The sequence below is a fragment of the Onychostoma macrolepis genome, chromosome 03 (genome assembly GCF_012432095.1).
Source record: "Onychostoma macrolepis isolate SWU-2019 chromosome 03, ASM1243209v1, whole genome shotgun sequence".
NCBI classification, from domain to species: domain Eukaryota; kingdom Metazoa; phylum Chordata; class Actinopteri; order Cypriniformes; family Cyprinidae; genus Onychostoma; species Onychostoma macrolepis.
Genome location: NC_081157.1, coordinates 35,460,589 through 35,484,125, shown reverse-complemented (window position 1 = coordinate 35,484,125; position 23,537 = coordinate 35,460,589). Strand labels below are relative to the sequence as shown.

General features: G+C 37.8%; 1 protein-coding gene across 1 annotated transcript in view; it reads right to left on the bottom strand.

Moving 5' to 3' along the window:
* The window catches only part of LOC131536885 (deleted in malignant brain tumors 1 protein-like), a 31,424-nt gene extending 11,681 nt beyond the window's left edge, over positions 1-19,743 (bottom strand). Inside the window, exon 1 of the mRNA XM_058770057.1 lies at positions 19,709-19,743. Within this exon, the coding sequence (XP_058626040.1) occupies positions 19,709-19,742 (34 nt within the window). The 5' untranslated portion in view covers position 19,743. The remainder of the gene's footprint in view (positions 1-19,708) is intronic.
* Positions 19,744-23,537: the final 3,794 nt, after the last annotated feature.

The window sequence follows — 23,537 nt, the reverse complement described above, 5'->3', positions numbered from 1 at the left end:
TTAAAGAATAAAATATTCCAATGCTAGTTTTGAGCAGTGTAGAGTAGCGTTTGTTGTTTGTCATTTCTCCGATCACAACTACAGACATGGTTTTATGTTTGCGTGATGCAACGCAACGCGTCAAAATACCGTATAAGTCCTTATAATCCCCCATATAATTATGTCCCCAATGGATGAAATAAATGCCTCATTTATAGAGAATGGGAACATGACGTCTAAAAAAAAAAATGTAACGCAACTTTCTGCTTTTCAACTTAAAAGAATATCATTATGATATTTTAATCTTTATAATCTCTGTGTCTTATGAAAAATAGAAAGTGCAAATGAACTGAAAATAGAATTTACCCAATATCAAAGGTCTTGGCATTCCGATGCTTGCGTTCTTTCAAACTGCACATGAATTAAGGTGTTACTTCCAGATAAGTAAGAAAAGCTGATGATGCTTTGGTTAAAACGGAAACGCCATCGGGCCGAACCGTTCTCGTTGCTTAAACGTTCCAAACGACTACGCACTGTCAATGTGTTTGAATGGGTTCAAGTAGGATAGACAGCAGTTTCACTATATTTTCAGCAATTTCTCGTAATTACTAACACATAATGTGCATTGATAACTACTCTGGCTATGCTTTACAATAGCATTTTATTCTGGGGAGTGATAAAGATGTGGCGGAGGGGAATTTGCCATCGCCTTGTGGGGGATACTTTGCACTTAATCTAAGGAAGACTGAGTGAGAAACAGGATCCTAGTCCCCCCACTCAATGCTTTTAGCCTTTGTACAAGTGTCACTTGTATGTTGTGCCTGTCGTGTTGCAATATGGATATGCTCAAGATGTGACGAGGTGGGCTTCAGGATTCATTTAGTACATGGCAGCTTCCTGAAGTGCGTGTGTGTGCAGAAACTCAGGAATAAGGAAAAAAAAAACCCTCCCCAGATCTAACAGGACAGGTAAGACACCCCCACTCCTTAGTATAAGTGACTCAAAGCAACAAACACTTTTGACTTAACTAATAAAATGTTTATGTAAACTGAATGAATGTAAATTGGTTTTGTTGTTTTCTTTTACAAAGGACAGAATCAATTACAAGTTCAATCAATTCTGAATGAAATAAGTGAAAAAAAGGAAAAAGTACAAAATCAACAAATCAGTGTCAGTTTCAATTCAGTCTCAAAAAAACTAAATGACAATCAGTGTCTCCTTTTAACCACAGTTCCAGAGTGTAAATTTACGTTGAAATTTCAAAGTAGGTTCACTTTATTGTGTTATTTTACTCTATATTATGATATTTACTGAATATGGTATTATCTTACTTAAAATATGATATATGATTATGAAAGAAATCAATATACTGATTAATATCCTGAATTATTCCAATACTAGACGTCTTAATACAGATTGTGAAATATAAGAGGGCATCCATTGGGCAGTACTGGTGTGTGGGAATAGAATTTAAGGGGGATACTTTTAAGGTTGAAAGTGGTACAAAATAACACCACTGTCTCTTGGGAAGGTACAGAGAGTCTGTTGTATTGACTTTCAAATACTGGTGTTTTTCCACTGGAGTGTACCAATGAACTTAAAGAACTTCAGGGAATTTTCACAGTATGACAGATACAAGTAACCATTTTGATGTAACCATTCTTGAAAAATGACGGATCTGACCAAATCGGGCTGGTAATAAATTGTGTGACAAATTTGGTTAGTAAAAAGGTATAAAAAGATGTGTGGACAGACAGAGAAGGAGAGGCAGTGGATGAGGAGGCTGTCTTCTCGGCTTTGTTACTTTGTTTAATATTTTGGCATCTGAAAATCTGCTTTTTGAGCTTCTCTGACTTCATTGAAGAAATCTACTCTCTCGAGCCACGGCAACTTCAAAGTTCACTTCAATTCTGTTCAAAAAGTTTGAAGTCCAATTCAAAAAAAGAAATCCAGGGAAAAGGAGGAAAAAGTTAGACTCTGTCTATTCTCGTGCTCTGGTATCAAAATGTTCACGAATGCACAAAGAAAGTCTATGAACCCCTTTCCAGGAAAGTTCACTACTTGTCCCATGAACAATAGTTGTATTATTCAACAGTTCAGTTCGGATTACTCACTGCGAAAAAACAACAGTTTGCTTACCAGTGTTCAAGTAGAAAAAGAGAAAAATAGTGCACATCACCACTCTTAGTTTGTGGATGAGGTGTTGAATGGATGGTAGGGTAATGTCTCTTTACTTACTCTCAGCGATTGTCCCCGAGATCCTGACGACGGCAGCTTGATCTTTCACGAGGCCGCAATCACAGCTGACGGAGGCGTATTGAGAAGACAAACAATACACAGCCCTATCCGACTATTCAGCGAATCCTCTTCACATGATCAGTAACAGCATTCACTGCTTCTCAAGTTCGTTTGAACAAATGAAACAAAAACTGAATGTAAACACAAAGAAAAAAAGAGTATTCATCACTTGCTAACCACTAGCAGGCCTTTTGCACAGCTTCACGTGCAAACACGGAGAAAACTCGTTCTGCTGCGCTCAACAACCGACTCGCTAGCACAACCTGACACTTTAAAGCGGCATCAAGCAGTTCCGATGTCTCTCACGGGCCTAAACATAACTTTTTTCCCGTTATAAACAACCCGAAGACTAACGCTCAATTCGCGCCGCAGGATGTCTATTTGCGTCGACTTAATATGTAAATCACTCGCGCTTAAAACCAGGCTTAACGCTTCACGTCTGGTGTGAACGCACCATAACACATTCTTCAGCGCGTAGCAGCCTTTTTTCCCCGTCTGCTTCTCTCGTGCGCTCACACAATGGCGGTAGGGGTGGGCATATCGATCTTAATATCAATAGTGTCGATACCAATGTTGGTATTGCAGGTCCGTAGCCAGCCTGCTGGATTAGCTTGTCTGCTGGTATTTTAACAAGCACGCTTTTTGATGCACCTAAAATATTTACTGAATTGTTGTCAAATTGCTTCCTCATGTAACACCTTTGTCAGTCCATACACAGTTCATAAGTTTAAAGACCACACTAACAACAGAATAGATTTAATGAACTTTACTGAAATATTATTAATAATTCTTCTCATCATCATTTCTTGACTCTCTGTCAATGCCTCTTTGCTTGTTGCTGTATTTGTCTTGACACTTATGGATTTAGTATCAGTTCCGATCTTCTTGGGTGCAATTTGGAGAATATGTTCACAGCTTCAACTAATGCTGTAAACCATAAGGAACCCCAGTTGGTACATCATTCTAATATTAAAGGTTAAAAATTATTTATTTCTAGGCTACTTTATCTTTTTAAGCTTTATCTTTCATGTCAAATTTTTACATTTGATCAAATTCAGTTTTAATAATAAGGGCTGTTATCAATCAAATTAAATAATTTACACTGCAAGATTACAACTGTAATAAATAATTTATGAGATTGATGTTTAAACAAATGTAAAAACAACAACGACAACGACGATAGCCTACTTTTAAACATGAAACTAAGACAGTGACTGTCTTAACCCTTATAAGGTCTTTGGGGTCAGTATTACCCCAATCAACTTTTCTTTAGTTAAAAAATAGTCTGAAAATTTTCACACAGAAATGAAGGCCTGGTACTAGATCACAAATGCAATGTAGAAAAGACATGCTCACTCACACGCAAACGCGCACACACACACACAAAAACACACACGTGTGACTGCAACAAAGAGCATTTTTTATAGAATTTGGCAAATAAAATCAATAAATTCTGCATAAATCTGAAAATGTCCATACAAAAAAATTAAAGCCTGATACTAGAGCACAAATGCAATGTGGAACGAGCATACTCACTCACATACGTACGCACACACACACACACACACACACACACACACACACACACACACACACACACACACACACACACACACACACACACACACACACACACACACACACACACACACACACACACACACACTCTCTCTCTCTTACACACATACCCACCATTCATATCTGCTTATTGCAGTTGTTGTTTTTTAGTTTAGTTTGTTTTTTTTTGTTTGGTTTTTTTGTTTTTATTTACATTTATGTAAAAAAAAAAATGTTTTTATTTTACTTTTTAGATTGAAATAAATATGTACCTGCAATCACGTTTTAGTGACAACTTGTGTGGCATTTCTGCAAATTTATGTGGCATTATTGCAAAAACGGGCTCTTCAAAATACATCAAACCACAAAAACTAATTCTAAACTTTGGCAAAAATACTGTTTTTAATGTATTTTATAATGTTTCAATATATACTTACAAAATATATATCAGAAAAGTTGTGAGAGGAGCAGTTGACCACTTTCAGAAAAATGAATGGCTCTCTATGGGCCTCTGCTGGATATATATGGTCATTACACTATTCTTTCAAAAACTGTGATTTCTACAAGTTTTTCTCTAACCACCAGATGGCAGAATTGTATACCTAACACCTAGATCAATATCCAGAAACGATTTAAATTCAATTTAGATCATCATTTAAGAGATTTATTCATAATAATTTAATATTTCACATGCAAGCTAATGGTGTAGTTGAGGATTTTTGTGGTAAACAGGTACAAAAGTACTTCATATCTCCCAAAACACAGCATTAATGTATAGATGAGAAGTAAACAAAAAAAATGATATATTATTTGTATCATTAAAAATGTATATTTTTTTTACAATTACACTAAAGGTCTTTGGTCAATATGACCCCAAAGACCTTTAGAGTAAACAGGAAATGGGATCCTTATGAGGGTTAATAAATGAATCATTGAGTCATTCATTAAAACGATTCGTTCAAAATGATGAATCATTCAATAACAAAACACCCTGCTGAGTGTTGCTTTTCTTCTGTAACTTTTTTCGTTGCTGAAATAGAACAAAAACGTCAATATTGCGTCTAAATGGTAAGTGACTACATACTAGGCTACTTGTTTATTAAACTATAAATGCAATGTAACATTTGAAATCGTGATAATATTCAGTTGAACAGATCCCTTAGTTGTGTTACTTAACTGTCAGTCTATCATATATTATAAAACAAACCTCCACATTTTGAATTTTTAGCTCTTTATTCTTCCAGATAATTTACCTCAAGCGGTCTGCTTTGAAGTTCTCAGAGGAATAAGACGGGCACCAAAGGAGAAGCATTTCCATTGGCTCCAGTCTGCCGGTATTGGCCAATCACAAAAGTCGATACCCCTCATCATTTAGAGGCGATGCTTCTTCACCGTTGCTTTGAAAAGTGTATTGTGAGAACTCTCTCTGAACTGCATGCGCGGCACACACACATATGTCCAGCTACAATAATGTATCATATTAATTTGAAACAGCAACCCAGAATATTTGTCACAAGCATTGATTAAAACAATGATGACAATAAACACATGAAAAAAAAAAAAAAACGACTTAAATTCTGGACCTTTGGCAGTGAGGGGGGGTTCGTTCGAACCACCCGAACCACCCCCTGCCTACGGGCTTATATTGGTATCAGATCAATACTAGAATTTCTGTAGGCTGGAATTATTTTAATGATATTCTAATGGACCTCTTTGTGATATCACAAAACCCGGAAAACAACGCTGTGGTCCAAATGAGCCGTTCCTTGTAGTTCTTGAAAAGGGATTTTTTAAAAACCAAATATGGAGTGTCTATTTAAACTAAGTGCAAATAGCCCTCCTTGTTGGCAGAGGCTATTTACACTAACTCTACCCACCAAAGTGTGAATGGACTAGTCAAGATTACAAAAGACAGTCATCAGTTGTTAGATCCAATGGCACAGATGGTAAAGCATGTTTTGTGCTCCTTTTGATGCAATCTATCCGGGTTCAAATCCGCCTTTTGGAAAACTTTTTTTCTCCCTTTTCAAATTTCAAATCACATCAGAAAATCATTTTATGTTTAATAAAAATGAAGGAAATAATCAAAAAGTTGAAAATAAAGTATCGGGTAGGTGTAGGGAGGGCTTTATTGTCCCAGTAAGGTGGCATCCATTTAATAATTTGAATTAAAATTTAAATTTACACTCAATAAGTTATTATTGCATACTGTTTTATAATGTATTACAAAACTGAGGTGCAGATAATTGCCACTATTTGCAATAAGTAGTATAAATAGCAGAAAATCCTGCTATTTTAACATATTGTAAATAGAATCTATAGCTATTTGCACTGTGTAAATATATCACTAAAAATACTGCTATTTTCACTTTGTGTAAATAACATCCATCACTATTTGCACATAGTGTAAATAGCATATGCTAATTTCACTTAGTGTAAATAGCATCTATTGCTATTTGCACTTAGTGTAAATAGCCTCTATCGCTATTTACACTTAGTGCAAATAGCCGCTGCCAACTAAATATCTCCCTTTGGAGTGGACTTTGAGATTCGTAACTTTGTAGATCTTTTTTATGCCCAAACATACACACTACACACTGACTAAAATTCAAAAAGTGAAAAATCATAACAGGACCCTTTTAACATGCGACCTGTATCCGGATGTTGTCCACATACACATTGAAAAGACAAGTGTAAATGCGCTTCTGATCGGAATGTTATCCGATCAGCGTGTCCTGCTCCAGAGGTAGTCAAGACTCGAGAACACATTGTGATCAGATTTCAGTGTAATTTAAATGCAATCCAGCCATCGTGTCTGCATTCACAGGTCGAAATCACACAAAACCCTGCCACCTTTCTCCCGAATTGCCAGAAGAGAGAGGCCGTGGAGCGCTAGGGAGACTCATACAATTATTTTGATTTGTAAAATGTCCCACAACTGAAAATGGTTTAAAAAAAAAAAAAACACCATGTTGGGTCGACTTTGCACCGGGCCATCCTCTGCAAACTTATTTAAATATTGCGCGGGAACAACAGATCCGATAGGTTATCCAGATAGAAAATCTGATGTTGCCAAGTGTAAATGCGCTGTGTTCTGATTGATTGACGATCCGATCTGCTTGATGATCGCATGTTAATGCCATCATGTTTACAACTGTGATGACAAACGCTTATCAGGATCAAATAAATGCTGGATTTTCAAAAGTATGTGAAATATTAAAGTTTACGGCATAGAATCTTTAAAATACGTCAGAGAGTTTTACACTCTGTGTGTATCTGTGAGTCTGTTATTGTGGCGACATTTCCAAGTCCCGAAACGTGACGCTGAACGAAACAAACTGTGATTGGTTGTTTGACATGACGGGCGGGCCTTGGCCAATGAAAGCTGCCATGGATTCCAGACCTTCAGCCGTCAGTCTGAAGATCTGGCTACGTGAGACTACCCCAAATAGTTTGCGTTTGGATAGCACAAACGTGATTTTCACATTTACACTTTTTAAGTGATAATAGTGGTGTGACCCTAACTGTTTTTATCTGGAGTTCAGGAATGGTTATGGTTCAGTTCTGATCTGGTTCAGGTGTAGCCAACCCTGCTCCTGGAGGACTCCCGTCCTGCGGTTTAGCTCCAACTCTAATCTAACCAGCTAATCTAGATGTTCATGAATTATATGGATTGCATGAAAATAACAGGCATGTGTGCTGGAGAAGGACTGGAACTGAAGTCTTCAGGAAGGGAGCGGGGTTGGGCACTGTTGCTTTAATTGACATTAATCAGCTCTTTCCAGACGCTGCAACCATTATTGTGGTAAAATGCATGTTTCTTCATTGATGGCAAATGTGATAAATCTAATGTACCACACAAAATGTTATTTAAAAAAAAAAAAAAAATCTTGTAACAAAGGGAAATGACAAAAAAACTCAAATGATTTCTGCAATAAAAGTAAAACTGTTTAACTGTAAGAAAGTTATTATAAACCATATGAGATGTCTCGGAAATGAAATTCATTGTGAAATGCTGAATTTGCAGTACTGATTCTGAGAATAGCTCTTTTCAATAGAACATGCTAACGCAGATAAAGCTGTGAGACAGTTTTGAGGAAGTGTCATTTTGTAGAAGCAAAGATGAAACATCTCGTCTTTGTACAGAGTACAAGCAGATGTTAAGCTGTTTGTTTAAAATTAAAATAAATTATTTAGGCACTGTGGCACTTTTATAAACTGGTGTGCAGTCATGATAGAAGGCAGGTGACAGTGTACAATGACAGTGAAAACTTCTTAGTGGGTATACTTGTCATAGTAATTAAATAGCTTTCATAAATCTGTACAGTTATAGTTCAGCGTACTTCTGTGATCTGTAACATTGACACTATTTTGAATCGTCTCTTTCCACATTGACATATTCCAATTCAGAGTCATTCTGATCTACATTAACATAATCTTGATCAGAGAGTTTACACCTTCATGATCACCATCATCAGTGGCGCAAAAACGGGGTATGCAATATATGCAGTGCATAAGGGCGCCGCACATACACTGAGAAAAATGATTTTGTGGTGAAGTAAATACTACATAAAAACATATGTAATTTCTACATTAAATAATTTAGTTCCGGCAATAATTAAAAAAATTAAGTAAATTCTTATTATTACTTAATTTAAGCTTGTAGAAATTAACGTTTGAACTTATAAGTCTATTTTACTTAGAATTGTTTGTTATGTTTACAAGGATTCTTTAAGTTATGATCCCGTTTTTCCCATCATGCACTGGGGCATGAATAATTAAAAATTAAAGTATTTACACTACTTTATGGTTGCTTTTGTTGTTAGGTTTGTAACTTACTGTTTTGTGACATCTGGAGTTCATTTTCTACTCATAAATGACCCATTCATACTCATACACTATTCACTAATTGTTACCGTCATTGTGCATGGTGTACCAGGTATTGAGGTCTCTGTTACTTTCAGTAGTAATTGTTTTGGGTGGACATAGTTTAAAAAGATAAGCTGTCTACTTGTTTATTTACACGTTTGTAAGTAAACCACATGATTTCATAGCATGTCTCCCCGTGACTGAAACCGTGACTGAGTGAAATGTAACAGTGCAGTGAGCAGACCAGTAGCTGAAGATCTAAAATAAGTTAAAATGTTATTTAGATTCAACTCAATTAATTCAATTTTTAATATAAATGAGTTTAAATGTTAAGTTAACACAACTTGAAATTACTTAGTAGATTATATCATATTGCATGTTTTGGACAGGGTTCGTTTATTTTTTTCAGCAGGGTTTCCTGTTCTGTCAGAGGTTTTAACTGCTCACAGCGCATGCTCTTCAACTGTACACGAATATGAGGCGCACGCTCTATATCACTTCATCATAAATAACCCGCACAAGAAACTATACGAGCATATATCGTCAGTTAAGTCATGAAATTACCAAAATTGCGAATAAAGCTGCAAAACTGTGCATGCATGTATACATGCATCACATTTAAGAAAGTCTCTCCTACTGAAATAGGCTTTTCTGCAATTCGAGATCACAATATGGGCGCAAGATGATAGCCTATGTAATTTTTTATTTGTAATTTAATGCACAGGTAGGCTAAATGTGAGCACAGTGCAGTTGTACTTTGTAATTTGTAAAGTATGATAATGAAATTATATTTAAATGCATAAAATAAACATTTTACATTCTGACATTTATGTGCTGTTGACTTCCGCCCCTTTTCACATTATTGCAGATAGGGAACTTTTTTTTATTTTCCTTTGTACGGAGCTCGATTTAGGTTTAACAAAGCTGTTGCTTTTTTTTCAGAGTTCGTTGATTATATAAAATTCAGTGAAGGTTGACTAAACTTTGAACTATCTGCATGTCTCATCCATGAATAGGCCTGTGCAATGATGGAGAACAGCTTTTGGGGTGTTGAGACCCAGAACCAAGCTGACTGAGCAATAAACCTACAGTTATAAAGCGTCTGCAAAATGACTAAATGGTAGTTAGCCCTTTTATTAAAATAAATACCTGGAGGTAATACAAAACTAATACAAAAATGGTAATGGTAATTATCTAATTCACAACTGCACAAATTCTCAATTACAATTACGTACAAATTAATTGTATTCAGTTGTGTTTTAGGCACTAAAACAGTCCAGTGTAGTCAAATGGGCTATAGACATTTCTATATTGAAATAAAGAAGAATTCTGTGCCACCACAGACTGACCACCCTATGAAAACATCCACTGCAAATATCAGTTCATTTATGAGTATCTCAATTGCTCAAAAAAATAAAATAAAATAAAAAAATAAAAATACCCACATGTTTGTGAATGTGCATTTGATTTACATTTGTAAGAAACTGAGAAGATTGTAAACAAATACAAACTAGCCACCTTTCACTGAAAATTGCCGTTTTGAATTCAAAATAGGCCATCTGTGATTCCAGTAGATCCGATGAGTTGAAAACTCTTGCTACTTCATACTTCAATACAAAACAATGCTGAATTTTGAGATTTTTAAATGCTATAATTGTGATTTTTATGTCTAAATATAAATCCATTAGCAAACCATGTGAAAAGAACCATATTACAAAGTTGAAATGGTAAATGAGACAATAAATTATCTTCTGCTGCCATCTAGTGGTCATAGTGGAAATTATGACATTCATTTTAATAGTAGCTTATTTGTTTTTCTGCCAAGTGAAATATTGGCAGAAATCTTCAACTTGGCATGGCCACTTTTTCATGAATTATCTCTATAAGTAAAAATTAAAGAAAAAAATAAATGCAGACATTCTTTAAAGTATTGAATTTTTGATGGTGTGAGAAATTATAGAAATATGTTTCTGTTACAATTTTAAATAATTTTAGTTTATTGAACAGCTCATTTTATGAAGCAAATAAAAATTGTTTGGTAACGCTTTAGATTACAACCCGCAACGTACTGCTTAAGTAAACAGAATTTACAGTGTAACTTTTTTGTATAGGGTACCTAGCTACCTCCGTGTAGGTATAAGGGAATAATATGTTAAGTTTGGGGAATAAAGGGGTAATAACCTGTAAAATTACAAATTATTTCTACTGTAAGTATTTTGAAACTAAGGGGTACCTATTCTAATATTATGTGGTATGTAGGCTACACAACAAACTTATATTTGCAAGCGATTTAGCAAAAACATACACTGTGTACTAGGCCTACTTTTTAAACACCTGGGTTATTCAATCCAAACGATCGTTTGAGACTGTTGGGTTAGGATAGAAAGATGGCTTGATTTGACCCAATTTGGGTTGATATCAGTAATAACCTATTGTCCTAGGTTAGGAACAGAGTTGCCAAGTCTGCGGTTTTCCCAGGTTTTTTTTTTTTTTTTTTTTTAACCGGGGAACCCCCCTCGAAACGTTGAATTTTTAGTTGAAAAAACAGTGTGTGAACAGCTTGAATGGCGCTTGAGACGATCGAGTCGGTGTTTGCGGTTCTCGTGACAGGAATATGTGTCAAAAATACAAGAAAACTAATCTAAGAAGAGGAGAGAGATTTTTGAAAATGACTGGAATGTGTTCTTTTAAAACTTGAGGGTTTTGTCCGAGTTCTCACAACATTGAGCGGCGATGGAAACCGGGAACTAAATGGTGCTTGAGGACGTGGATCAAAACGGTAAAATCAAAGACAGTAAAATCCTGTCAGTTCGCTATAATACACAGTTTAATCTTGACTTTCAGTGTTCATTACTGTGTGTTTATTGATGTGATGGTTTGGTCTTAATAGTTTAACTTCGTCAGTGGGTGAAAAATATTGTAACCCTTATTTTCTGCGGTATAGGCTCCAGTCCCTTCCACGTGGATAACATAAATAAACACGGGTTACCAGGGTGATAATTTAAGGTTTTTTTTCTTTAATCAGAAGCATCGGCTTAAGAAGCATCGGCATGAACAGCCTAACACCCGCACACGACTCGCTTGAGCTTCTTCTTTTTTTTTTTCCCAAGCGCGCTCTGTCTTAAAGGGGCAGGCACCTGAAATATCTTTCTAATAAACATGTATAACCCTTTGCATGAAACATATGAAAATGCATGAAAACCTTTCTGAACAGATTCATCAACATTTCTTTTCTTTTTTTTTCTTAAACCATGAATTGACAAAAGTGAAATAAAACAATGAATTCAAAATAAGGTTACAGTCTTCCCCTGCTTAACAAAGAAACGTCCTCGTTTCTCAAAATAATACTGAATGACTTCCACGTATTCACACAGCAACAACAACATTGCATAAGTGCAGTATTGCATACCAATTTGTGCATAATATTGCAATATACCAAATTAATCCCTCAACAACCTTAGAACACATTGTTTACATACTGTATCACACTCCTATAACACAACACCCCTTGAAAACTTGATATGTGCATGTACAGACAACCAATATGCACATAACTCATTAACAAACAAAATCTTTAAACTTTTCAGGTTGCTTAACCATACGGCCACTACGGGTTAGCTGAGGTGCATCTGCTAAAGGCAATACGTCCGTGCCCGGGGCCATAGAAGCGACAGGGGAACACTGAGACTTGGTACAATGTCAGGTTCAGCAATTGGATTTGAACATTCAGTCCTTGCATTAGTAGTTGTCGGTTTTACAGTTCGGTTAGGCACATACGGTGGTGTAGAAGGTCGAAAGGGTAAAGCACCTGACAACGCAGTAAGAGGAACTACAGAAGGAGCCTCAGCACTACTGATCACAGGAAGCTCCGAGCCCGGAGGGGAAGTGGCAGGCAAATCCTTCTGAAGACCCTTGTAAGGTTTTAGGCGATTGTGATGAACCACCCACCTTCTTGACTGTGGATTTCTTGGATCTGTAATCTCATAAGTTACACCCGGAATGTCATCTTTGTCCATTCTCCTCAGAATTGTATATGGCCCTTTCCATTTAGGAGCCAGTTTATTCTGCTTTTGAGCCGGGTCATCCAGAAACACAAAGTCACCAGGTTTATGTGGGTGGAAAAATGTATTTTTGTCATACTGCCGTTTCTGATTACATTTAGCAGCAGTGGACCGCACAGCAGCATCTTTGAAAGCATATGACAAACGTGTAGTCACATCATGAGCATAGTCTGCAGGGGTGCCTGGCGTACAAGAAGTGACAGCAGGACTAAAGTTCAGAAGGATTTCGGCAGGTAGGCGTGGTTCCCTGCCATGTGCAAGAAAAAAAGGAGAAAACCCAGTACTAGAATGAACACTAGAGTTATAGGCCAGTTCCACTTGAGGGAGATATTTATCCCATTCACCCCCACTTTCGCAAATGTACTTGGTGAGTTGGTCTTTCAACGTTCGATTCAGTCTTTCGACCATCCCATCACACTGGGCGTGGTAGGGGGAGGTACGGGTTTTCTCAATGCCCAGTTGACTGCACAAATGTTTAATCAAATCTGACTCAAACTGTCTACCTTGGTCCGTATGGATTATCTCAGGGACCCCGTGCTGCTTAATGTAATCCTCAAAAATGCATTGTGCTACAGTTGTTGCACGCTGATCTTTCAAAGGGTATAGATTGACAAAACGGGTAAAATAATCCATCACAACTAAAACATACCTATTCCCAAGTGAAGTAACAGGTAGCTCAGTGATGTCAGCAGCAATTCTGTGGAATGGTCTTTCTGCATGAATTGACTGTAATGGGGCCCTTTCATGAGGAGTGGTAGAAGCACAGGACTGACAGGATACACATTCAGCACAGAATTTCTGGATATCACGGGACATGTAAGGCCAATAGCATACTTTCCTGGCTCTCAACAAGGTATGCTCAGCACTCAAATGACCACTAAACTTCTCCCCATGAAAACACTTAAGAGCTGTTGGAATGAGTACTTCAGGCAATACTACTTGGTAACCAGGTAGGCTATGAGGAGAAGATTTCACTCTGCGACACAATATACCCTCTTGGACTGATAATTTGGGGAATTCATGCCAGAGTTTCCTCAGTGTGGTGGGGGAACGTTTCAGTCGGCCTAATGGGGGTCTTTGATTACCATTCTCTTTCCAGTCCACAACAGTACTAAGACAAAAGTCAGCCTGTTGCTGAGCTTGTAATTCAGCCAAATCAACTGACAGTGTCGGCATCATGTCAGGAACAACCCCACCAGCCAGTGGCACTTCAGAAGAAAAGGAGACTCTTTTAGCAGTGGTATGACCCGAAATTACACACTGCACTGCTTTTGTTTCTGTCACAGGTGAGCTAGGACGCCGTGACAAGGAATCAGCATTACTATGCTGCTTCCCTTCTCTGTACAGAATGGTAAAGTCATACACATCCATTTCCAGTATCCAGCGTGCCCTTCAACAATGGTTTGTGGTCGGTTATAATCTTGAATGGGGCCCCTGACAAGAAATGTCTGAAATGTCGAACGGACCACACCACAGCCCAAAGTTCACGGTCATACGTTGACCATTTCTTTTCTGATGGCGTTAGAGCGTGACTGGCATATGCAATTACGCGTTCCTTCCTCTCCTGCATCTGAGCAAGCACCGAACCTACACAATCATGGGAAGCATCAGTGTATAGCAGAAAAGGCAACGTAAATATAGGGTGAGCAACAATGGGAGGACTAGAGAGAGCATGCTTCAGTGACCTAAAAGCCTCCTCACATTCACTTGACCAGTTGAAGACAGCACCTTTCTGGGTCAAAGCATGAAGGGGTGCAGCTACTACAGCAAAATTCCTGACAAATCTCCTATAATAGGAGCACAGACCAACAAATGCTCTCACCTCTGTAACGGTCCTAGGAGTAGGCCAGGACCGGACCTTGTCTAGGTTCTTTCCATCTGGGAGCAGACCCTGGCTGGATACAACATGACCCAAATAGGACACTTCACTGCGAGCAAAATTACATTTGTTAACCTTCAATTTTAGACCTGCTGAACGGAAACGACTGAAAACCTCCTCAAGACTGTTAAGATGTTCACTGAAAGTCTGACTGAACACCAATACATCATCAAGGTAAACAAGACACACCTTCCAATGAAGTCCACGAAGCACCAACTCCATCAGTCGTTGGAAAGTTGGAGGGGCATTCGTAAGACCCATCGGCATAACCTTGAATTGATATAAGGCACTACCTGTATTGAACGCAGTTTTCTCCCTATCATTGGGGTCTAGCTCAACTTGCCAGTATCCACTGGACAAATCCATTGTGCTAAACCAACATGCACCTGCCAAGCTATCTAAAGCCTCTGAGGCTCGAGGTAAGGGGTACGAGTCTTTTACGGTGACTGCATTAAGCTTTCTGAAATCAATGCAGAATCTGTAACTGCCATCTTTCTTCTTCACTAAGACGACAGGGGAGACCAGGGACTACTACTTTCCTCAATTACATCATGGGAAAGGAGCTGCTGGACTTGCCTGTCTATCTCAGCTCGAATGTGTGGCGATGTTCTGTAAGCCCTCTGCCTAACTGGCTGTGCATCCCCTGTACGGATGGAATGCTTGACTAAATCGGTACGCCCATAGTCATAATCATCTGCACTGAAAACATCTGAGTACTTGAAAATCAGAGACTCTAGCTGAGTCTGTTCTTCTCCGTTCAGTGCAGACTGACTGAGGTCTACTTTGGGTTTTGGACAGGACTCCATTTGAGTCTGTATCTGAGCTACTGTGGGTTCCAGCATTGTGAATTCTTCACCTGGCTGAGTGACTAAGGAATGAAACTCACCTAGCCTTGTGCCACCGGGAACATGGCAATCCTCATTCGTTGGATTCATGGCCCGAACACAAGTCACACCTGCTTTTACAGAGGTTACTGTACGTGCTACAAAAAGACCAGGTACTGACAGAATTTCAGGGTCTAAAAGTCCAACATAATTGCATGTGAACTCTTTTTCCCAACATATTCATCTGTGACCTGGCAGGGATCAGAACGGGCTCTAAAGTCACAGCACTACTCCTAAGAGGGACTCTTTCTTGCGAACACAAGAGAGGAACAGTCCAGTTCCACAATTTTAAATGATTCTCTCTGAGGTCAATTGCAGCGTGATGTTTGCTCAGAAAATCCCACCCAAGAATAACTGGCTGTGTAGCATTTCTAACCACCTGAACATCATGTGAAAACACTTCCTCACCTAGCCTAATAGTAATAGGCAACATACCCAGAGTGTCAAGATAGTCACCAGTCACAGACTTTGCCAAAAGGAAGGATTTCTGAATAGGCTTTTTTGTGAGAGAAGGAATTGACATTCTCAGTGTTTCACTGATCAAAGATATTTCTGAACCTGTGTCTACAAATGCTTGTGTGGCAATGTTCTCAATGATAGCAAAAACATAAGGTGTGGGACTGACAGAAATTACCAGTTCAATTTGTTTGGGCCCACTCACAGACTCAGCAGATACCTGGCCCATAGTACCTGCTACCAGCCGTTTTCCGAATGAGCAACATCCTCATCAACGAAACTGACATGATGATCACCAGACGAGGGTAGATGGTCAGTAGAAGATCGCGTGCCGTATCTCTCGCCAGAGAACCTGCTAGAGGGCCATTCTGTCATTTGACGATCCTGATGATGAGAAGCCTGATGAAAGCGATGATCTCGATGATCAGAGGTTGGACGTTCATAACGATCACGGTGAGGTGAGGTCGAGCTAACATGTTGGTTACGACGAAGAGAAGTGCGGCTGGCATGTTGAGCAGCATAATGTGGAGACAAGCTGGGGTGACGATCTCGATGAAGTGGAGGTGGGCTGATGTGACGATCCCAATGATGTGGTGGTGGGCTGATGTGACGATCCCGATGATGTGGAGATAGGCTCACATGATGATCTTGAGAGCCCCGACGTCTGTCACCGTCGTGGTGGATAAAGGAGTAAGGCTCATGTGGACGAAGTGGAGATGATGCAGGTGACAATGGATATCTCCTAGGAGATGAGTGTGGAGAGTAACGATACTTGTCTCTACCGCGTTCAGGTGAGTAGTCTCCCTGTCTGGAGGACGCATGTTGCCTCTTCATTTGACTCACTTCCATCCTGAGAGCCTTCACATCAGCAGTCAATTGCTTTACTGCAGTCATGACGTCAGAAGAAATGTTCCCAGGTGCTGTGGTCTGTGTGGACACCATAGCTGAAAGCGATTCACTGGGTAAGGTCGTAGATGAATTCGGTGACAGGCCAGTCTTTTGACTGAGAGGAGGTAGCGGTGCTAGTCTGAGAACTTCTTGTGCCCGTTCCCACTTACAAGCAATGGCTAAAGCTTCCTCTAGGCTAGTAGCGCCGTGTTCATGACATTTTGCTTGGAGAACAGGGTCAAGACCAGCTACGAACCGTCTAAATCTTTCCATGGCAATGGCAGACTGCCCATAATTTGGAAATGCTTCCAAAACCAGTCTTGTGATCTCAGCTGCAAATACTTCCAAAGGTTCTTTGGGCATACGTGGTCGGGCGTTCACAAAAGTTTGAAAATGCAGCAAAAATTGTTTCCTCCCAAAAACATCATTTAATGCAGCAACACACAGGTCATAGTTCTGTTGTATGTCAGGAGACAGAGAGAGCCAGTAAGCTAAAGCATCTCCACTCAACTTCGTAGGCAAAATGGCAGCCAAATCTTGCGTTTGTGCATCAGCACAGGCCTTAACCGCAAGCTCTAAACGGGCTTTCCATAAGGAAAAACTGTCTTTATCCCTACCGTCTCCATGAAAACACAGACGAAGATCGACTTTAAAGTGCAGCAATCTCATCCTGCGATTTGCATAAGTCGCGTCCTCCCTGCGTTCCGCTGTAGGTGCAGATTCCTCATCATCATCATTCTCATTAGGGGATGAAGCACGTGCGGGAAGCACGCGAGAATCAGTAGACATTTTCACTGCGTAGTTGCTGTTTAACTTGTAACGAAGCGAGTGGTAAAGTCATCCACTTCAATTAAACTGATGACTGGTCAGTGTGCACTCACCAGTACGCTTCACGGTGCATTAAAAAATGCGCCAGCTTAGTTGAATGCTTTAGCCGAGAAACTTCCAGAACTCTTGAACTTTAACACCGCTGCCACCAGTCTGTAACCCTTATTTTCTGCGGTATAGGCTCCAGTCCCTTCCACGTGGATAACATAAATAAACACGGGTTACCAGGGTGATAATTTAAGGTTTTTTCTTTAATCAGAAGCATCGGCTTACAGCATGAACAGCCTAACACCCGCACACGACTCGCTTGAGCTTCTTCTTTTTTTTCCCAAGCGCGCTCTGTCTTAAAGGGGCAGGCACCTGAAATATCTTTCTAACAAACATTTATAACCCTTTGCATGAAACATATGAAAATGCATGAAAACCTTTCTGAACAGATTCATCAACATTTCTTTTTCTTTTTTTCTTAAACCATGAATTGACAAAAGTGAAATAAAACAATGAATTCAAAATAAGGTTACAATATGAACAAATTGAACAAAATCTAAAATTTGTTCTTAAGCTTTTCAAAAGAGTTTAACTGTATAAGTATGAGTTGCTTTGCTTTTTTCTGAACTGGTGTAATAAATTTTTATCTTTTATGATCGGTTGGCTGTTTTGTTACTCTCATATTGTGTGTGATTTTAATAAAAAAAACAACAACAACTAAATTTGAATTAAATAAAACAGTCACCATGTTTATTGATATATTACCTGATAGGCTATGTAATGTATGACCTACTATATAAACAATCAATTTAGAGCAATTTGTTGTAGCCTTACCCTGTAACTACATGGAACAAGGGCATAACAAGCACTTTAATTTACAGCCCGCAACTGTTGTATTTACCCTGTAACTACATATAATGAAGGAGGGACAAGTTGGGCTTAAACATAGAACAAGTGTAAATTAACACCTTTTTTTTCTTTTTGCTATAAAAACATCACAGTATACATCCACTGAAATACAAATGTATCATGTATTTTGTTCTGTGAACAACTGGAAGAGGTAAGCTTAAGCTGCATTGAACCTTGATGGTATATCATGCAAAGTTATTTGGTGATGGTGTTGTGAAGTTGCGGTGTGACTCAGCTGAGATCGACGAATAAGCTTTCATAACGTAAACTGACTTGTGAATTATAAATCATAGCAGAAACTCATTAACTCATTTCACTAGATGTCCAGTTTTGTTGTTCAGTAATCGCCATCATGTTTCCTTTAATAACAGAATGGTTAAAAATACTGGTATAAAATTATAAAAAGAATCGTCTTTCTAAATCACTCCCAAACATAAGATTATTGTTTAGGCCATACCACGCAATATTAGAATAGATACCCCTAGTTTCAAAATAGCTTACAGTATAAATTATTTGTAATTTCACAGGTTGTTACCCCTTTATTCCCAAAACGTTGCCATATTACTCCTCTAGACCTACACGGAGGTACTGAATAGGTACACTATAATTACAAAAAAGTTACGCTGTAACTTCGGTTTACTTGCGCAGTTCTTTGCAGGTTGCATATCTGGTTGTTACCCCCTTATTACCCAAACATAACACATTGTTCCCTTATACCTACACGTTTAAAGGTAAACTATAATTACAGAAACGTACACTATAAATTAGTATACTTACGTAGTTCTTTGCGGGTTGTAATCTAAAGCGTTACCAGTTGTTTAGAGCAGCCAAATTGTTGGTGAATGTCTTTTCAAAATAATTTTTTATTCAGTTTCAGAAAAAAATGTCAAAGCTCAGTGAACATCTGAGAAATGATGACACAATAATAAAAATATGGCGCAATCAACCAACTTATTCAGTTCATAATCTTTAACTAAACTGTTTTAAGGGTGAAATATAACTGTGATATCAACATTCCGCGGTGCTGTATAGGAATACTATTATCATTATATTTTCATCTTTAATTTCTGTTATGAACAATAGAAAGTGCAAGAATTGAAAATTGAATTTACCCAATATCAAAGTGAGAAGAGAAGGTCTTGGCATCGTGATGCTTGCGTCGTTTCAAAATGAGATTACTTCCTGATTGGTGAGAAGAGCTATGCTTTGGTAAACTGAAACTCAAAAAAGCTCATCCTCAACCTTCTCTTCATTCTGGTTATTATGGAGCACTTCTTGCATATTAACTGCACAGTAAATAAGCAGTGTCAGTTTAACACTTAAAGTGTCAATTTTAACAGTACTAAAGATCATATATGGTCCCAATCTATCTAGTATTAAAAGTACGCCATTCATAGTGTTGAATTTTTAGTGTTAATATAGCACCTTACAGTGTAGAAAGATTACACTCTGTGTGAATTGTTACACTTGGAATTGTTGTTCAAAGTTTACACTATGGGGTATTTAACACCCCTGGTGTTGTTTTAATCCTTTAAGTGTTATTAATAAAGTATTCTTTTCGGTGCAAAAATAAAAATGCTATTGTATGGTGTTAATGTACAAGATTAGACAAAATCAAGAGTCTTCAGACAGATGTATAAATTCCAACGTTTATTTAACAAACGGGCAAAGTGGCAACTTTAAAGCATACACAGTAAAATTTCCAGTGTTGTTCAGAGTTGTTTTTATGGTGTTAATTTTCCAGTGTTAAAAAGTGTTGATTCTGGTGTTGATTTGAACTACATGAACACTTGCAGTGTAAATCAGTATTCAGAGTCCGTGTTACTACAGCGAGTTGATAATTGACACTGGTGATGAGTTGATCCTATTTCCGGCCCTTGCACATTATTTCCGTTTTGATTAATGGCGGCTGACCACGAGGAGCGGAGAGTGTTCAAACACAGGTATAACATATTTTTAATCACTTATATCAGTTTTCATATTAAGTTTACATTTCTCAACATTTAGAATAATCTTGTAAATTCCACAACTTTGTCGGAGTGCTAACATTATTTCTGTTTAGCGTGGCAGACCAATGACACGAGCCTGAGGCAGCTTGCAAATTGAGGTAAGACTAGTTAATGCTGATTAGTTTGCGCATTCGTCATATTAAAATAATAATATTAATAATTAAAAAAACAAAAAAACATACAAACACTTATTTCAGTCATTTAATTTACATTAGGACTGTAAATATGGTCAGATAATTGTGATTACCCCTAATTTTGAGTATGCTGAGAGCTATAATACGGGTGTCAAATCAAACATTTTTATTTACATCCTTCATTCTAGGGTCAATTAAACCACTAGCGTAGCCAGAAATGTTTAAGTGGGTGGGCCTACATAAAACTGGGTGGGCCAGGTGTGTAGCATATGAAAACTGCATGTCAAATTGCCAACAAAAAATACAGCACCAGGTTCATTACACAGTACTTCTAAAGCATGCATTAACATTAGTAATTTGTTATGTTAATGTTCATTTCAAAATTTACTAATAGGACATTATTAAAATTAAAAGTTAACATTTAAAAAGTTAACATTGTTAACATTTGCCTGAGCTAATGTTAACATAGATGAATAAACACGGTAACAAATGTATTGCTAATGTTAGTTAATGCATGAACTAACGTTAACTAAAGGAAGTTTATTAAAAAGCATGACCTCAGTCTGAAACAACGGGGCTTCGCTGATGATTTCATAATCAAACGTCTCTGTCAGTTCACGCACATCGAGGACTGCAGAAATGTGCGCATCTGCAAATTATGCAGTTTGTTGTGGCGACCAGGATCTAGCACAATGTTTATGTGTTTCTTTCCACAAAGGACGCATCCGTTTAGCGGATCAAACACTGTACCTGTGCTAATATGATGTTTCAAACACACTTGGTTCAGAAGTTTCCGATCGATAAATCCAGCACCCTCAGGTGGTCTGTCGGGTTTCATTTGTAGACGGTCAGGATTTATTGCTAAGACTTTTACTTTTTAAAAGAATTGATCTGATTTATGTTTGCTTCACTAGGCTATTTTCAAATTTAACTTCACAAACGCGCTCATTTTACTATTATATCCTTACGTCGTAAACATAACATTGTGGGTGGGACTAACAGAAACTGACGAATCATCATTTTGACAAGCGTGTGATGATATGCACCTATAGGAAGAAGGAAAACTAAGAAACGACCTGTAATTGACAGTGAAAACAAGCGTTTAATAAATTACATCCATTTGGAAAATTACAAACTTCTCATTGGGTGGGCCACAGATGAAAGTGCGTGGGCCCGGGCCCACCCGTAGCTACGCGACTGAATTAAACGACTGTTATATATATACACACATAGCATAAATTGTAAACACATTCCAAAAATAATTTACACGTTAAATCACCTTATTTCAGGAAATTGAAACGGCATGAGAAACTTTCACTCTTCTGTAGGCTAACTGCACCTCACGAACATAACACTGTAAACCTGACAAAAACACTAGCAGTTAGTAATTTCTAAATGTGTTCAACACCAATCATATTTTGAGTAAAATTATCAACAAAAAGTATTTCTCCCGTGTAAATTTATAAAGAGAAAAGCAATCCAACTTACCATCTCGGTCGCCTGAAGAGAAAATGGCGTCGTCGCTTTGCGAGGCAGCGGTGCTTGAAGAGCGGAGTCAGATAAATTAGGCGTTTTTTTTTTTTTTACACTTTCAGTGTAAAAGTGAAAGTACATAAATATTACACCATGTAACAACTGAACATGAGTACTGTTTAACACTGTAGATGGTTAATTCAACTCTTTGGGAATTAATAACTTTTAACACTGCAAATATTACACTGCTGATGCATCTTGGGATAAGTACATTGAAAAGTATATTTTCTACTATAGATCTTTTTCCTGAATAACCGATGAGCGGCGCCATGATGGATTCTAACTTCCTTTTAGGTGCTCTCCTGTTCCGGTCTCCATAGAAATCCGTTAAAACGGGGGTAAAAAAAAGATAGACTGAATTGAAACTTAAGTTAAAATACTGAGTGTGAAATATCAAATATAAGTTGCTCTTATCATTCTATGTACAAAATCCCATGAACTTCACCCGATCGGGAGCTGTATTCAATGCAGCTAACCTGTAACTTCATGTCATCTTCCCACTCATTGGACTGGTCCTTTACTGCAAAAAGACGGTCATTGCAACACTGTAAAATGATGAAACAATGGCGCCACATGATTTTTTTAAATGACTTTCATAGGTTTCACATTATCGGCTCTGAAAATATGTAAATGTGACTAGAAACCGGAAATGTAAAGCACCGTTTTAATCGGGGGAGACTTCCTCGTTCAGAAAAAGGTCTATTGTGGTAAGATGTTTCAGCATGAATATTTGCAGGCAACCAAAATACAACTTAACGACAGTAAATCCTTCTCATATTAGGAGTATATTTGAATTTTTTTGTTGTTGTTTTTTTTGTTTTGTTTTGTTTTTTTGTCCTCTTCAGAAAATTCTGTAAATTGTTCATGTAATTCACTATTCTCTCTCAGTCTCAACACTTCAGCTTGTAGGAAGTAATGGCTCAGTATTATTCTATGTTCATAGGGTTTCAGTGGTGCTTCTATATTGACATCATATTGTTCAAATGATGTTCTTTCTAAATAGTAACAGGAAGGTTTATGAGTCTTTTTAGAAATTATCCTCAGTAAGTGATCACAAAAAATACCTGCTACACACCTGTACCAAACATACAGCACTTGTTTTATAGTTCAACCTTTCACTGTTCTTTTATTTTGTGAAAACTTTTATTTGTGCAAATAATTAATTCCCTGTCAGATCATCTTGTTCTTTTTACAAAGCAAACAAGTTGTTACTTCACATGAGACTGCTTGAAATCAGGTATTTTATTTTTTTAAAATTAATTATA